Here is a 19,114-nt window from a genome sequence, read left to right as displayed (position 1 = left end):
TGCACATTCATCTCCCTGTAAGGTCTGAGCTTAAATAACATGAATATATCAATAATTTAACGGTAACTAGCGTGTTGCATGAAAGTGTTAATTTGCAGGGACCTAGGGACTATGTGGACCAAATAAGTTTAGTTGTTACTGGCTGCTATGGTCTGCTATGATTTAAAACTTCCATGCGTATGTCGATAGATCCAAAATCGATCTAGTGAGAAAAGTTTTTCTTCTTAGATCCAAAATGTATGTTGACATTTAGAAACTGGATCTATAGGGAAAATATAAATATCATTAGATCCATTAAATTTTACTATGATGAAAATGGATCTAAAGAGATTTTTTTTATCTTACCAGATCCAACTTGCAATCATACACCTACGTTAATGTATCTAATGGAGATTGGATTTAATTAATTCTTTATTGAATATATATCTGTAGATTTATAAAATAAATAAAGTCCCCCGCCGCGTCTGTCTGTATGTCTGTATATATGTTCGCGAGAAACTCAAAAACTACTGAACTGAGAGCATCTAACGTAACATAACAGCAACAGCTGCAGAGCTGCATGAGTACATCTACTACCCGTTCACTTCGAGTTGGCTGTTGCATAATGACGTCACAGTCAAGTCACAGTAGAGTCTGAAAGAATCTTTACGGCTGCCAAAAAATATGAATAGCAATCTTCGAATTTAAACTGTTGTGAGACATACTAACATTGAATAATTTTACGGTTTAGACTCACTTGTTTTAAGTCACTCGCGCGACATGTTTCGGAGAGCCTAGGTCTCCTTTCTCAAGCACTAACAGTGCGAGCAGCGTTCACGACGGCCGTGTATCGCGAGGAATCACAGGCTTCCATGCTGGCGGCAATAGCGATCTTGTTGAGGCCTTTCTCTAGTAACTTTTAATCGATCCAAAAACTAAATTCGTTTCGAGAAAGACTACGACTATTGTAAAATATTGGTAAGGGACTATCATGTTACCATCGAACTAGAATATGTAATTATACAAGTCTAATTAGAGCTCAAAAATGTAATGTGCCGCGACGAGGCGTGGCTCACTCCGCGATTTCTTCGCATCGCTACAAGTGCATGCGGCCCACACCAATTTTGGTGTCTAGCCATAGTAGTTGCCGCGCACCGCTACGGAACGGACACCTGCTCGCTCTTGCGCCACCTAGCGGTCATATCTGTCGTAATAGACGCGTTTTATTAGAGTGAATCTTCTGTACCTATTGTTTATCATGTCAGTTGTTCGGAACTGTCAACTTTTTGTTCTAACTGACAGGCCGATATCGTCCGGCAGACTGTTAATCAGTGGACTTCCTTAAGGTGAAATATTTGAATGCCACGCAAGAGTTTTGACATAGAATTTTAGTGTGTGCCAGTTATAACCCGTTTTTGGAAGTCAAAAATTTACTGACAGCTTCGCCTAATCCCGTCGCTAGTAGACACCAATTTGACGGACCGATAAACGTGGCACCATGGACACACGCCCCAGACGAAGGTATCCCAATCATTGCCCGAGCAACATATTTAGCGACAAACCAATCAATAATGCACGCAGGATTCCAGCTGCTGCCATTTTTGCCGGTGACCAGCTTGTCAGGGCTTTTTGGGAACGACTCGTTGGATAACTTGCCTTTAGTGAAGACGTTTTGCATAATCATTCATGATTTGAGGATGTTACCTAGCCTTTTTACTAGTTTTTACTCTTCAATGCTAATAGCTAGGCTTGGCCGGTCGAAGTATTTTAATTACAAATGGCGAAATTTTAGAGAAGGTTTTACCTGTCAATACTACAGAGAGTGATAAATTCTTGTTGTTTTTTTTAGTCTTATGGGATGGTGCCGTCTCCTGCCGGAGGTTGGCTATCATCAGAGCTATTATCACTTTTGACGCTGCAGCTTGAAACAGCGTTGATACACGAGATACGACTTCTTCCACGTTTTCGTTTGCCTTGGATTTTCCCCTGTATTATCAGCTGGAGGAGGTGGTATTTGTCATTTCTTAATACATGACCAAAATAGGTACTGCAGTTTCCGAATCTTCATAGTATCTAAAATGTCTCTTTTCTTTTGCACTCTCTACAGCACGCTGTCATTGGTTACTCTATCCGTTCATGAGATTTTCAATATTTTCCTGTACACCCACATCTCAAACACCTCTAAACGTTATTTATAGCTTTAGTGAGTGTCTAAAGTTGTCTTAATCTCATTAGAACAAACTAGAGATGGGATGGTGCTATCTATAAAACCCTTTAAGAGTTTCTTATGTGAGTGGAGAACACCTTAGTTTGTGAATTGGAAATACTGTTGGGGCCTATGCCGTTTACGGAACTTGATTTGACTAGCTTGCTTAATTCATAGAAATTACAGCATCGCGCAGCCGCGCTCCCGCCGACAGCTAATCGGTAATAAGTTTTAGTAAGTGCAACTGCATAAGTTAGAAGTTACATTCAAGTAGGTAATTTATTTACTTTAAGTGCTCTACTAGTAGCTTGATGTGATTACAACCTAAAGTATATATCATTGCTCTAGATAGTGTCTATAGATAGCCTATCCTTTCTGTTATTAACAGTCAAAAATTATTGTTAAACAAAATACCAAACAACGTATTTACAAAAACGATAGATTAACTTTCGGGAATAAAGCAGGATGTCTTTTGTTTTGTATCCCACGTTGTAAAAGTGTTGTTGAAACTGCCAACGCTCTGCCACCCTACTTATCAGCGATCTTTGAGCAATGCCCAACATTTAGCACTCGCATTGTCAAACTGGTAAAAACCGTTCAATATTGCAAAATGCCGACGACCTAAAAAGGGCTTTATTGCCTTCTGTGTAAGCCTAACACAGATTAGGAAAAATTATAAACGTTCCGAACGGCACAGGAATCGTCGTAATGTACTGCATTTACGCAATGATGGAGTTTCAAATATTTTGATCACGGCTTCATTAAAATTATTAATCGCACATTAATATTTATAAGATAGGTATTCAATTTAGACTATTTATAGAGAAGGGTTGTAGATGTAGAGCAGCTAAGTTTGGTGATACATGAGCCAGGGCGCGTAGCCAACATGCCAATCGGTAACGCTCCGTAGCGAACGAAACGCAACTGTCACTAATAAATAAATATGGAAGAGTGATAGAGAGACACAAAGCGATTCGATAGCGAAGCGCAAGCGATCGTCACCTTGGCTAGGCCGCCAGGTGTTTTAAGGTACCTACGTATTTGCTATTCGTTTTCCAAAGGGCTATACAATAGGGAGTATTACTGCAATGTTTTGCCGCCAGAGTGCAGCACTAAAGTGTCATTCAATAGAACTTGCTAACTATGTAAACAAACCGCCATACTAAAATTGACACTAAATGTCAAATTACTAGTAACTTTTGTTTACATAGTTCGCAAGTTCTATTGAATGACACTTTAGTGACTTAAGTATACCATAGAGTAACGTATACATACTGTACCTTAAACTGTTTTTTGTCAATTTTTCACGGACAATCAAATATGACATTGATACATCAAGGCGGTTTGTTTACAAAGGGCCTACCGGGAAACGCGAAATCGAAACTCGGCTATCTGCCTCTTTATCGCTCGAATATGCAAGAGTGATAGAGAGGTTAGATAAAATTTTCGACTCTCTCGTTTGCGGTAGACCCCTAGATTGTGACTTACTGTAGGAGTGGCGCCACCTACGCAGAGTTTCGCGTAATATTCCCTATTATCAAGACTACAGTGGTAAAATTGAACTAGTATTACTACGTATAGAACCAGCACAGGGAACAGACAAGACATCCTCCAGACTGAGCATTGTAGCGCTACCCCCTCTGCCACAAATATACGGTTGTTTTACTCCATTTTCGAGTCAAAGTGTCTTTGTGTGACGTCCGTGTCTTTGAACGGACCAATCACGGCACGGGACTCGCTCACCTCGTCCCCCGCACCCCAGTATTTTTGGCAGCATCGGTTTCATGAAATAATTGCTCTAAACTCCGTCTAGAGGATTCCTAGTCTATGACAGGGAACCATGCAGTATTTTACGCCATGATTTCTTGTTGTTTTGATAACAAACTAATGACGGATGTCACTGTACCCAAGCTGTTTGATAATTACTATAGGTATATACGTAGTCAAATCAGTTTCTGTTTTCGAACTCTCAAAACTTTAAAAAACAGATTTTTTTATGAAAAACAGAACATGTGACATCACCATCATGGGCAAGCTACCTAATCTACCTATAGGTATAGAGTGTCATTCTATGGAACTTGCTAACTAAGTAAACAAAAGTCACTAGTAAATTGTCATTTAGAGACAATTTTAATATGGCGGTTTGTTTACATAGTTAGCAAGTTCCATAGAATGGCACTAGTTCTATTCGGTTTATTAAATATTTTCGGGTTTTCGGGTTCCGTTTTTTTTTCTTTTAAGGTAAAAAACCCTAAAAAACGAGGATACCTATAACAATAAACAATATTTCAAACATTTCACATTTCTTTATTAATCCTAGAAATAAATAACTTACTATTTACTTACAACTAACACACAGTCATGTTTTCACAATAAATAAATACTTAAAACCTACTTGTAAACTATAACAAATCGTTATTAGCAATCAGATTATTCATAATTTCACCTTTATCTTTCAAGGTAGGTAAATAAATATGTAATTCAGTCGTCAGTTCTTTTGAGAAAATCTAAATACGTATGTATGTATCAAAAAAGTTACCCCTGCCTCCAAACATCGCGAATTCGACATGTTGCCTCTTTTTCGCTTATCAATAAATGAATGATTGTATGAAATTTATATGTAACATAGTCAAAAAATTTGATTTCTGTGCCACTGTGCTATTTTACAGATGGCGCCAGCATAGCTTGTCCTGTCAGTCCGTAGAATTGTGTAAAATACTACTTTTTTTAATTGCCTAGATGCCAGTCCTTTTTATTTATTTATTTAACCTCATAGAACAAGACTAGAGAAAGGGGCGGGCTATGATGGCGCTATCTATGCAAACCTTTGACAGTTGCTTCATTCCTACAGCACTTAGTTTTGCAAAGATGATGAAAAGTTTATGATTACGTTCTTTAATGATGATGACTACTCAGTCTCATTTTCCCCACTAGGATCCTTCGTGAGCTCCGTGGTAGTTTCCATGGCAGTTGCCGGGACCTCTGTGGAGTTTGTAGAATCGGCAGTGGGTGTCTTAGCACCGTGCAAAGATGAATATGATGATGAAAAAATTATGATCTGCGTTTAATGATGATGACTTCTCAGTCTCATTTTCCTCACTAGGCTCCTACGTGAGCTCCGTGGTAGTTTCGGTGGAAGTTGCCGGGATCTCTGTGGAGTTTGTAGAATCGGCAGTGGGTGTCTTAGCACCGTGTAAAGATAAATATGATGGTGATAAGATTATGATCTGCGTTTAATGATTACGACTACTCAGTCTCATTTTCCTCGCTAGGCTCCTTCGTGAGCTCCGTGGTAGTTTCCGTGGAAGTTGCCGGGACCTCAGTGGAGTTTGTAGACTCGGCTATGGGCGTGGTCATGCTGTCGGGCAGGTTCTCGCAGTTCCTGCCGCTGATGCCGGCGGGGCAGGAGCAGCGGAAGTAGCCGTCACCGGATTCCAGGGACTGGCATTTGCCGCCGTTCTTGCAGGTGTCTGGGTTCTTCTCGCAGTAGTTTAGCTCTGGAAATTTGATTTATTTATTTAGTTTATTGTTTATGGTCCTTTGAGAAAGAATTATTTTTTGCAGTAAATACTCAAAGAGCTTATTTCGACTTAGATCAAACTAATTCTGTTCTAATCAACCAAACCCTATCGCAACGTTATAGTTTGTAATCTTGGCCTATACTCGAATTGGAGAAATGGTTTGGAAAATAGGCTGTCTGCGTAATAGAATTTCCTCTGAAAATCCCAGTAGATATAGATATAGGAATGAGTTCCCTTCCGAAGGTTTCCTAAGTGGCTTCAAGTATTAGCGGCTTTTTAATCTTCAACAGTCCAGGATTCACAAACCTGTGACATTTTGTTATAGATAACCCACCTTCATCGCAAAGCATGCCGCCCCAGCCGGGCTCGCAGGCGCACTCCCAGGGTCTGCTGCAGGTCCCGTGGACGCAGCCAGGGTAGGCGTGGCATTGGGAGCAAGTGGATCCAGTCCACCCGACTTTACAGCGGCACTCGCCGGGGCGGCGGCAGTAGCCGCGCTCGCTATGGCAGCCCGCTGAGCAGATCGCTAGACAGAACAGAAGAAAAGAGACAATTGTATGGAACCCATTATTTGATAATACTTTCATGTTGAAAGTGAAGTGAAGTTTCTCGCATCCCCTGCCGCCGTTCCCGCTGGCGTTAATCGGTCGTTCACGCGGCCCTCATTTAAAAAAAGACCGGTGTTCAGGGCGACCTATCCGCACAAATGCCCGACGCCTGCGGCGCCTCCTTGCTCATAGATCGAACAATATATGCCCCATGCTCTGGGCGCTCTTAAAAAGTCAAGCAAATCGAATATGCAGGGTGCGCTGCGCGCGCTTTAGTGGAGGCGCCCTCATAGTAAAAACTCAGGTGAATCCCGGCTATTCGAGCGCGCTGCGTGCGCTCCAATGACATGCTCCTCTGGCATCTTCATGCTTATTCAGCTGGAAGTTGGACAAGTGGGGATACTCACGCGTCTGACACAGCAAGCCCGTGTAGCCAGACAGACACTTGCACTCGAGCGGCTTGTCGCAGTAGCCATGCTGGCAGCCAGGCAGCGGCTGGCAGGCGCGGCAGGTGGGGCCGGACCAGCCCAGCCGGCAGCGGCACTCGCCCGGCGACTCGCAGAAGCCGCGGGTCTGGTGGCAGTCCGGGCGGCAGATCGCTGGAAAACCCAAATGTATTTATTTAATTTTACGGTTTCATTGGCGTATTTTTAGTCATTTGTGCGACATGTGCATGGTGTAAGTTTAAATTAAATTTTTATTCATCTGATTTTACAAAATACCGTTTTATTTTTATAGAAGTACCATGGCATATACGTAAAATATAGCTTAAATTAAATAGCACTCTTTCCAATAAGTTGGAAATAATTATAACATAAACAATGGTTTGGGTGCTAGATAGTTAGTCTTTCCTGTTCCTGAATATTAAATGATATTGGAAAACTATAGTGCATACCGAATAAATCCCGTAACTTTTCTAATTCAAATAGATATTTAAAATGTAACTTAGTTCGTTTCAAGATTTGGAGCCATGGAAATTAACAGTAGAAAAGACCGTAAGGTATGTTTAATTCAAAGAGGGTATACAGTTACGACTTTCGCTTTCGTACGACGCGTTATTCTGGTCACGTTGCTGAGTGAGTCCATATGAGTCCTAGCGTCGAAAGTATTGAGTCGATAATAATAATAATAAATTATTATATAACGAACTAAGTTTAGGGACCTCTAATACCCGTACCATGAGTCACTGACAGTGTCAAAACTATATGTTGCGCTAACGTCTACGTAATTTACTTTCTATACATCTCTCTCGCACTAATATGCCAGTACGAGAGAGATGCATAACAAGAAAGTTACGTTCACACTTTAGTGTTTAAAATATTAATTCAGTCTACAAATATTGGCAAGTTTAAGTTGAAAGTTTTTAGCGATTTTCCGACAGGAAATAATCAGAATCGGATTTATATAAGGTACCGGTCTATTTAATGGCGAGACACTACGAAAAATTATCGTAGTACTGTGTAGTTCTGTCAGTTATAGTTTTTAAATATTTCGTATTGTTGGTTGTGTTGGTTTTGGATAGTTAATTTAATTATAAATGGAAAAGTATTGCGTGCCTTTGCAGGCGACGCATCATAACACTGACTCACCGGACTCGTGGCTGGACGTGATCCTGACGTCTTCAATGGATAACGTCGTCAAGTCAGGCCAATTTCTTGCTCCTGGGTTCTCGCATCACGACCTCATTTATCTGACGTACAAGATTAAACCTCCCAAGCAAAAGCCAATCGTGTTATATTTGCGGAGCTTTGCCCGACTCGATCCTGAGTCACTTAAACGAGACGCTGCTTCGGCTGACTGGGCAGCCACCTATGACGCATCGACGGTAGACGAAAAGTTAGCTAACTTTAATTCCGTTCTGTTAAATCTTTTCGATACTCATGCCCCGGTTCGTGCTGTGAGGCTGAAGCGGCCACCTGCTCCATGGATTACGAAGGGTGTTCGAACGGCAATGGCTAGGCGTGATAAAGCTTTTCGCTGTTACAAGCGGGATCGGTGTGATGCGAACTGGGATTTGTTCAAGGCTGCGAGAAACCGATGCAACCAAATGGTAAGAGCTGCGAAGCGCCGATACATCCATGAAAATGTTATGTCTTCCTCTCTTGCTGACACATGGAAATTCCTAAGGTCACTCGGTATAGGTAAATCTAATGGTGTTGTGGACTCTACCTCTTTCACTCTAGATCAATTAAATTGTCATTTCGCTAAAACTACTCCCCTTACCTCGCTAGTAAAATTTAAAACTGTATGCCTTATTGCCTCTCTCTCTTCTCCTGATATTGACCCATTTACCTTTAGTCCTGTCTCTCTTGAAGAGATCCGCAAAATTATTCTGTCAATTAAATCTAAGGCTGTAGGGCATGACAACGTCAGTCGAGTCATGGTCATCCACATTCTTGATGAAATAATGCCAGTAGTTTCGCACATCATTAATACATCTTTATGTACAGGGGTTTTTCCATCTTGCTGGCGTAAGGCCTTTGTCATTCCTCTTCCTAAAGTTAATAACCCCAGTTCTCTCAATAACTTTCGGCCGATCTCTATTCTTCCATTTCTTTCCAAAATTCTCGAGGCCGAATTCGTTTGGGCCGCCGCCCATAAACAGATTTCACAATTTATACACCGGAACAATCTTCTTTCTCCCCTTCAGTCTGGGTTCCGTCCCGGTCACAGCACCACCACTGCTCTACTTAAAGTTACAGAGGACATTCGGCTTGGCATGGAAGCATCCAAGGTCACGGTGCTGGTGCTTATAGACTTCTCGAACGCCTTCAATGTGGTTGACCATGACCTACTCCTCGCTGCTCTGACTCACTTGCGGGTGTCTGTTGAGGCGACAAAGTGGTTCTCCTCTTATTTATCGGATCGTGTTCAGGCAGTCCGAGCTAACCGTTCGCTATCTGATTGGTGTGCACTGAACACTGGAGTTCCTCAAGGTGGTATTCTATCGCCCTCTTTGTTCTCCGTATTTATTAATTTGATTACCACCAATATTCGTAGCTCTTACCATTTGTATGCGGATGACCTGCAGTTGTATGCTCAAGCTGATGTGAACGATGTTAACTCTGCCATTTCATTGCTAAACGCTGATCTAGAACACATCGCTGAATGGTCTAGCAGTTTTGGTATTAGTGTTAATCCAGCCAAGTGTCAAGCCGTAATTCTGGGCAGCCAGCGCCAAATCTCAAAGCTCAGTTCAGTCGCTATCACACCAATCCTGTTTGATGAGTCTGTCATTCCCGTGTGCACTAAGGCTAAGAACTTAGGATTAATTTTTGATTCTACCCTTTCCTGGAGCGGCCAGCTAGGTAATGTAAGTCGTAAGGTTTCAGGCACACTAAGAACTCTGTATAAATTCAAGAATTTTCTCCCAGTAAGTACAAAAAAGATGTTGGTACAGGCGTTGATTTTGCCAATTATTGATTATGGTGACGTGTGTACAACGAATGCCACTCAAGAGTCCCTCAACAAACTTGAACGTCTCCTCAACAACGGCATAAGATTTATCTTTGGTTTGCGTAAATACGATCATGTTTCCTATTACCGTCGCCAGCTCAATTGGCTCTCCATCTGTCGCCGTAGATCACTTCGAATACTTTGTACCCTATTTTCAATCTTGTTTGAGCCTTCTGCTCCTGGATATCTAAGAAATAAGTTCCCGTTTGATACCCCTCGCCCTGGAGTTGAGTTGCGTACATCTCGTGTTCTCAAACTATCAATTCCCGCTCACCGCACTGGGTTTATGACTAACTCCTTTGCTGTCCAGGCGAGTCGTCTCTGGAATTCACTCCCTCTCAATATAAGACAAGCCCCGAGCAAGTTAGCTTTCAAGCGGTTGCTACATAAGTATCTGCTGAAACAAGAGTTCGAGTAGCGTTCATCATTATATTATATATTATGAGTATGTATGAAATATGTAGTAGTATATTATTTATATATATTCTAGTGTTTTTATTTGTGTATTCTACATGTAGTTTATCAGAATTATTAATTGTTTAGTTGTTTACTAAGTTCTAATAATTAAATTCCTTTTTCTCCTTGCACCAATTTTACATGTCTCTGTTTGGCCCGATGGTTGACTGGTAGAGAATGCCATTAGGCATTAAGTCCGCCATTTGTACATTATTTTTGTGTATTGTGCAATAAAGTTTAAATAAATAAATAAATAAATAAAAGTATCTACGAAAGTCTTCGTACGCTAGTAGAATGAACTCATTTTTTTTCTAGGATAGGTAAGTTTCACTATTAGTTATATCACAGTTTTTATTTTAACCACGCCTCATATCACGCGTTTGTTATGTTTTCCTAGTAGGTACTTGCATGCGTTCGACCATGCGTACCTAATAAACTAATAATATATAATATATGTATTGGTTTGACCGCAATTTCTAATAAGTTTTTTATAAATATCAACTATTAATTAAGGAAGTGAGTACCTAATTATAATATAATATGTTTTTTTAATAATAAGGAAATTTGTCTTTTTATTTTAAAGGAAAACTTTTCGTTCGACCATGCGTAATACCTATATTAATACATATTAATATCTATTGGTTTCATCGCGATTTCTAAAAAAGTTATTAGAAATACAAACTAGTTATTAAGGAAGTGAGAAATTATTAAATAAGTGTTTTGGTAAAAGAAAAATTATGATTCAAGAAACAAACGGTCATTTACAATTATGCGTGTTATAGTAAAACATTGCATTTTAAGGTTAGACCTACAGTTTCCTTATGATAAGGAAATTTATCTTTTTATTTTATTGGAAAACTTTTTAATAGTGGTGTCAAGTGTGTGTTTACGTTTAGTTATCCTACCTACTACGATTGAAACTACTAATATAGAATTAGTGAAGTTTTTTGTATAAGTACCTACTGGTATTTTTTTTATTTAACAATAATACAGAGCGTATATTTTATTTACTATTTCTTACCACAAAACATGAGATGATGACCAAGGCCTTCTGCGCTATCCTTAGTTGCAAATATCAGAGCATTAGTTTAATTTTGCATGTTGATAGTCCGTATACATTTATTTATTACCTACGACGTGAATTGTTATAATTTTGACTCAGGCAAATTTATATTGTAATTCATAGCTTGAATAATGGGCATAAAAAGGTAGTTCCAAAGTAAAAAGCTATAAAATAAAGTATGTAAGCTATATATATTATAGAAGGTAAACTTTTGTTAAAAATCTGTTAAAGACTCCATACATTTATTAACAAAAGCTAGCTTGTAAACTGTAAAACCTGTTTAAATAGAAAAGACACGCATTAACACAGATTATAACGGTGACATCGATCAACATCAGTCGACATCCTTTTATTACTTTTAACCGTTTAGAGATCTCGTTAACGGGCCGCTAATAGTATGTAGGTCGACGCGCTAGGACCACGTTACTAAAGTAGACCTTATTTCCGTGTAGTAAGGTTGATATTTGAATGTAGTATGTGTGATAGTAGCTTGACCGATAAAAGATGCTTGACTTGCTTAACTTTGTTGTGTTTTTAACCGACTTCCAAATCTAAAAGGAGGAGGTTATCAATTCGGTTGTATGTTTTTTTTTTTTTTTTTTTTTTTTATGTTTGTTACTCCATATCTCCGTCATTACTGGACCGATTTTGAAAATTATTTTTTTGATTGTATGTATATGCATACAGATTGGTCCCGTTTTTGTCAAAACCCAGTTCTGATGATGGGATCCATGAGGAATCGAGGGAACTCCTCAAATCTTAAAGGCACACATATAGTGATTTTTGTATTTTTATCAACAAATCAAGCATATACATTCAAAAAAGTGACATTTGATGAAGTGGAACTGCTGATGATGATCAGAACGGAACTCTTCAACGATGCATAGCACATGTCTGACGATTTGTCCTCTTCGTTATGTTTGTTAAGCAAGTTAAGTTTTTAAGCTACATTTTTGTCAAGCTCGAGTGCTGATGATGGGATCCATGAGGAATCGAGGGAACTCCTCAAATCTTAAAGGCATGCGTATAGAGATTTTTGTATTTTCATCAACAAATCAAGCATATACATAAAAAAAAGTGACATTTGATGAAGTGGAACTGCTGATGATGATCAGAACGGAACTCTTCAACGATGCATAGCACACGTCTGACGATTTGTCCTCTTCGTTATGTTTGTTAAGCAAGTTAAGTTTTTAAGCTACAATTTTGTCAAGCTCGAGTTCTGATGATGGGATCCCCGAGGAATCGAGGGAACTCCTCCAATCTTAAAGGCATGCGTATAGAGATTTTTGTATTTTCATCAGAAAATCGAGCATTTTCATTAAAAACTGTCGCATTTGATGAAGTGGAACTGCTGATGATGATCATAACGGAACTCTTCAACGACGCATAGCTCGCATTTGGCGATTTGTCCTTTTCGTTATGTTTGTTAAGCAAGTTAGGTTTTTAGGCACATTTATGTCAATCTCAAGTCCTGAACATGGTATCCATGAGGAATCGAGGGAACTTCTCAAATCTTAAAGGCATCCGTATAGAATTTTATATATTTTCATCAGAAAATCAAGCATTTACATTAAAAACTGTGGCATTTGATGAAGTGGAACTGCTGATGATGATCAGAACAGAACTCCTCAACGACGCATAGTACACGTTTTGTGATTTTCAATTTCGATTTTGACTTGGATTGGGCCCCGGACTCCGGACTCGGGCCCGTACTCGGACTCGGACCCAGACCCGGACCTTGACCCGGAAAACCACTATGATACCTAAACTAAATCAACCACTATGATTACCATAAAATGTATACATATTACCAAATAAAGTATAAGCACCGTTAAGTGGGTTAGGCTAGTAGTTAGAGAAGTCGGTTTTTTTCTATTAAAGATTATTTAGGATTCCGTACCTAAAGGGTAAAAACGGGACCCTATTACTAAGACTCCGCTGTCCGTCCGTCCGTCCGTCCGTCTGTCACCTGGCTGTATCTCACGAACCGTGATAGCTAGACAGTTGAAATTTTCACAGATGATGTATTTCTGTTGCCGCTATAACAACAAATACTAAAAACAGAATAAAATAAAGATTTAAGTGGGGCTATACAACAAACGTGATTTTTGACAGAAGTTAAGCAACGTCGGGCGGGGTCAGTACTTGGATGGGTGACCGTGTTATTGCTTGTTTTTTTTGCTTGGGTTGCTCTATTTTTTGTTGATGGTGCGGAACCCTCCGTGCGCGAGTCCGACTCGCACTTGGCCGGTTTTTAAACAATTGTGTTTACATTCATGACGACATGCCCATATACTCTAAATTGAACCCTATCACTTTCAAATAATGACCAAAATCATTGTGGGAAATATATATATATCTCTGTCTTATAAAGGTTTAACGTATGACTGAAGGAACACTCACGTTCAGAACAGAAGAGTCCGTCCCACCCCTCCTTGCACACGCACTCGAAGGACACGTTGCACGAGCCGTGCTGGCAGCCCGGTAGCGGAATGCACTTGTTGCATCGCTCGCCGTAGAAGCCGAGCTTGCACCGGCACTCGCCTGGCCGCTTGCAGTAACCTGATATAAAATGTTATGTTAATTTGACATTTATTAATTATTGTATATTACTGGCGAGGCCAGAAGGGTCGCTGATGATAGGAAGGCGTGGCGTGAGCTTGTGAAGGCCCTTTACATATCTGGGGTGCCATAGGACAACAGTAACAACAACAATTATTGTACTAAGTACTTATAGCGCTGGTGGCCTAGCGGTAAGAGCGTGCGACTTTCAATCCGGAGGCTGCCGATTCAAACCCCGGCTCGTTCCAATGAGTTTTCGGAACTTTGAAACGGAACTTTTGAGGAAAACATCGTGAAACCGGACTAATCCTAATAAGGCCTAATAGTTTCCCCTCTGGGTTGGAAGGCCAGATGGCAGTCGCTTTCGTAAAAACTAGTGCCTACGTCAATTCTTGGGATTAGTTGGCAAGCGGACCCCAGGCTACCATGAGCCGTAGCAAAATGATGATAATGACTTATATAACTTTAATGTAGATTCTCATCTTTCTTCAATTCTTCATAACTTATTATCATTATATGTCAGTTTTGTTTTTGTTTCGAGTTATTTAACCTATAGACTAGCACTTAATCTGGTCCTTATCGTCTCTGGTTCTGTCACCCCCGATTGTCACTTAGGCTTGACCTATTTCACACATAATGACTGTAACCCTAATGCCATTATTTTAATAATTAGTTACCTTGCAGAGGATCACACCCTTTCTTGCATATCGGCACATCGCACAGGTCCCCCTGCCAGCCGGGTAGGCATTTTGGTTCGCCCTTCTCGTCACAAACGTAGTGACTGTGCTCGCTCTGCACGGCCGGCAGCTCGCATGCCTGCCAAAAATAACACTGGTTAAAATATAGCCTGACCAGTAATACATGGTCATTTTTGGACCGTTAGCCATATAGTGCGAGGTGATTAGGTACATAGGTAATACTGAACAACTTTTTCTATGGGACCAACCCCGAAATCCCAAAAAAAAATTTGGCCTTCCCATAGAAAACGTCGACATCCACTCGACCAAAATGTATGAAACGGCCAAAAAAATTTTTGTGATTTCAGAGTTGGTCTCATAGAAAAAGTTGTTCAGTATAGCCTACCTAATCACCTCGCACAATATGGCTAACGATCCAAAAATTACCCTGTATACGATCATTCTCGAGAGGGCGCTGTTATTCTCATGTATGGGGTGACGGTACAGTTCAGTATAGTATGAAAAAATTAGTTCCCGTGAAATTCCGCAACATGGCGCGTGATCATATATTCCTGGTCAGGCTTTATAACCATCAGCGCCAGTGGTAGGAGTCCCTTAAATTGACATATGGGTTAATCACATCTTCCTGACACTCTTTGCCATGGTTACGTTCTTCCTGGGCCACCTACATACGCAAAAGGCGCAAAAGAGACGGCATAATTTAAAGAATATCTATGTAAAAGAGACAACTAGTGTTTGTCACTGACTGAGCAAACTGTAGTACAGTCAGCAGCAGAAGTTGCCAAGCGGGTGAGGTGTTCAAAATAAATAAATAAATAAATAAATAAATAAATAAATAAATATTGGGGGACATCTTACACAGATCAACCTAGCCCCAAACTAAGCAAAGCTTGTACTATGGGTACTAGGCGACGATATACATACTTATATAGATAAATACATACTTATATACATAGAAAACATCCATGACTCCGGAACAAATATTAGTGTTTATCACACAAATAAATGCCCTTACCGGGATTCGAACCCAGGACCATCGGCTTAGCAGGCAGGGTCACTACCCACTAGGCCAGACCGGTCGTCTTACCATTACCGTCTTAAAATTACCCTGACACGCTCTTATTCTCATTAAAGTCGCGTCAAGATAATTTTGAACACCTCGTCCGCTTAGCAACTTCTTCTGCTGACTGTACCTACAACCTACTACAATCGTCACCAGCGGGTGCAGCATGGTTCCATTTTTATCGCCTGTCACTATGCCCGTCTTTTTCGCACTTACATACTTGTTAGAACGCGAACGTGACAGGCATGGTGACAAGGGATAAAAATGCGACCGCGCTAGCGCCGCTGTTTTAATTTTGGAGCGCCTATAGGTAACCAATCTATAGTTTTATAATATCATTGCGTGCACATTATTACGAACGCCTGGCGTTGATTACAGAAAATGTGTCACTTCATAGCGCGCTTAGATATTATTGCCGCTTTGGTAACTTAAATATTTACTTTAAGTAAAACCACGAGACAAGGAGCGTGTGTTTTGAATGAGTAATGTTTTCACTCGGGTTTTCCTCGCGACCCGCTTTCTTCTGCTTTCTCGCGTTCATATTAGAAAGCCGCGGACTCACGAGATGCATCGCTCCTTTGCGGAGGATATAAGGAAATATTAGCATCGCCCATTACATAAACATACCTAGTTATGTAATAGTAGATTGTTAACCAAGGGATAAAAGGCACTCATTTCTGCCGAGGTAGTTTGGCGCTCGAACACAATGAGAGAGATAATAGTCCGAGGCTGAAATTATGCCTTTCAGCCGAGTTACACACTCTACTTTTCATTTCGAATACGAGGAAAGTAAATGTGTGTTATTTTATAGCATTTTAAGGGTACTTTCAATTAACCATATATGTAAAAGTATCGTTATTTATGAAATGGGTAATTATTGTAATTAAATATCAGAATGGAAATTGTATAACAAATCCATTTAAAACCAAATTTCAATTGCTTATCGTAAAAATCGTACTTGGAAAGTTAAATGCTCTAGTGCAGAAACGTATCATTTTCTGCACACTTTTTAGAACAACAATGACCATGAGACAAGAAATAGAGCTTTCAGAGCATGAGAAATGAAAGTCCTATCAAAAGTCTTGTGTGGGACTAGACTAGTCCCACAGTAGGTAAGCTCAATAAGGTTTGTGTTGTGTTTTTGTAGATCTACACACACAAAGCTTACTCAGGCGGCCGTAACCATAGCAACGAGTGCCAAGAAAAAGTTGATTCACCCAGACAAGTATTAAGTACATTTTTTGCATAAGTCAATGAGAGCATTATGTGGAGTAAGTATATGACTGCTGTAATGAGGAACAACAGTACAGTAGGTAGGTAAACAGATACCGCCTACATAGAAATCATAAAGCATGTCCAGAGAAATAATCCACTTAAGGTCTTCCAGGGGACCAAGAGTAGATACCTAGATGAGCAGATAGGATACATTCAACGGCCAAGTCTTTAGACTCATTTATTTATACAAATAACGCGGTTTTTATATCAACGTTAGGTACTCAAAAAAATTGACATACTTATACGTAGGTGTCAATAATCAATAGTACCTACCTACCTACCTAAGTACATTTCTATGTGTGTTTAAAACAAACGATATTTTAATAATTCTTTATCAACATATTCACTGTTCATTAGTAGGCACAGTTTTCAATTGAGCCTGGTTAATATTAGTTAACATTTATTGACATCGTCTTTAAATGAATAATTTAAATGTTTAAACAATGACAATAAATAAAACACATCTCAAACTATTGTTTTATGTTTGTTAAAATACACACCGGAATAATGCAAAAATGTAAAATCAAATCAGCAATTTTTGTACAAGTACCTTTTGTTTATTTTCTAAATTGGAAAAAGGTAAGCATTTGACCACAATCTCACCTGATGGTAAGTGCAGATGCAGTCTATGAATAGAACATTTAAATTAGTTTTCTTTTCTATAAAAGAAAACTAATTTAAATGTTCCATCATAGAATTTAAATGTTCCATCATAGACTGCATCGGCACTTACCATCAGGTGAGATTATGGTTATAATGCTTATATGTATATAATGCTTACTTTTTTCCAATTTTGTTATAACAAAATGTTAGTGATGCACGTACCTGTTTCTTCCATTTGGGCATATACTTGGCCGGCAGCACGGCCGGGACCAGCCCGACCACGCACAGCACGATTGACAGCTTCATCGGTACTGTTGGCTTCATCGGCCGCTCGTTGCGGTACCGCGTGTTGTTGAACTTGGACTTTCGCCGCGCACTGTCTTCTGGGGCCACGACACAGGCGCCTATTATCAGGAAGACGGAAAATCGCGCAGTTTTTTTTTTTATAGGAGACAAACGACCAGACGGATCACCTGAGTGAATTGCAAAAAAATTGTACGTAGGTATTTAAGCGCAGTTAAAAAGCTGTGATTAGTCTTAACTTAATTGATTCATTTGTGTTACGAAAACTATGTATATAAATTGTATTGTATTTATTGTACTTAATTCGTACACATATAAGTCTATAAGCATACGCTAACACAATTTCATGCATCTAACTTAAATAGAAATGGCTTAACTGTCGTAACACAATGGAACCAATTAACTTTAGACTAATTACAGGTGCTTAACTATGTAAGGTGAGTTCGACTAAGATCGGACACCGGGTAAGATCGTATGATTCAAATTTCTGCCTGTTGCGGGGCTTTTTTTTAATGCTGGCAAGGTGATGCAATGCGCTGTTTTGTCCCGGGCATTGCATCACCTTGCCAGCATTAAAAAAAAGCCCCGCAACAGGCAGAAATTTGAATCATACGATCTTACCCGGTGTCCGATCTTAGTCGAACTCACCTTACAATTTTTTTGCAATTTACTCTAAGCGACAGTTCATTCGACAGTTGGCTGGAGAGCCTTGATGCACAAAATAACGAACTCATGTGGTCGCGACCCTTCAGTCATGAGGAATCGAGGAAGAAGTGACAATAAGAATCCAGAATGATCATAGCTGCATAGATAAAGTACCTGATTTAAAAAATATTCTCATATGAAATTAACATGTCAAAGGTAGATAATACCATTTTGTGCCATTTAGAGTTGAAACTCTAGATCCATGGAGTCCCAGCGCACACAAGTTTAAAAAAAAATCGCAAAGCGTCTGGTTGACGTAACTGGTGACCGAAGAGCTGACGGCTTCCTCGCACAGCATTGCGATACAACGAGGAAATGCCGCCAGAATCCTTGGTACAATGCCTGAAGTGCCTATTTGCATGAAAGGAATAGGCGGGATGATCGAACGAACATTCGTAAAACTTTTTCAAAATAATATATTATCCGCTACTTTCGTGGCCCCCGCTGGAAACTGGTATCGAGTGGCGGAACTCATCCTAGTCACGCTGCGTTTCAAGTGCAAACCCGTTCGTAAAGCGGTTATCACACTAAATAGGGTATTTGACTGTAAGTAAGTATTTAAAAATCAAGTATTTTACACCATGCATGAAATAAAGCACCAGAAGATTAATTGAGAAACGTAGACAGCAGTTATTTTTAGACACAATTTTTATTTTAAAACCGGTATAAAACT

General features: G+C 39.8%; 1 protein-coding gene across 1 annotated transcript; it reads right to left on the bottom strand.

Moving 5' to 3' along the window:
- Positions 1-5,431: 5,431 nt before the first annotated feature.
- Positions 5,432-17,820, bottom strand: LOC134653623 (delta-like protein C). Its single transcript, XM_063509018.1, has 6 exons — positions 17,656-17,820; positions 14,472-14,610; positions 13,636-13,794; positions 6,662-6,853; positions 6,041-6,232; positions 5,432-5,682 (listed from the first exon to the last, which is right to left on the bottom strand). Exons 1-6 carry the CDS (start codon positions 17,755-17,757, stop codon positions 5,432-5,434), a joined length of 1,035 nt encoding a protein of 344 aa, XP_063365088.1. The 5' UTR covers positions 17,758-17,820.
- Between the last annotated feature and the right edge of the window lie 1,294 nt (positions 17,821-19,114).

The sequence above is a fragment of the Cydia amplana genome, chromosome 13, assembly GCF_948474715.1.
Source record: "Cydia amplana chromosome 13, ilCydAmpl1.1, whole genome shotgun sequence".
Classification (NCBI taxonomy): Eukaryota; Metazoa; Arthropoda; class Insecta; order Lepidoptera; family Tortricidae; genus Cydia; species Cydia amplana.
The sequence above is the reverse complement of the archived record's forward strand: the minus strand, read 5'-3'. Positions and strand labels throughout refer to the sequence as shown.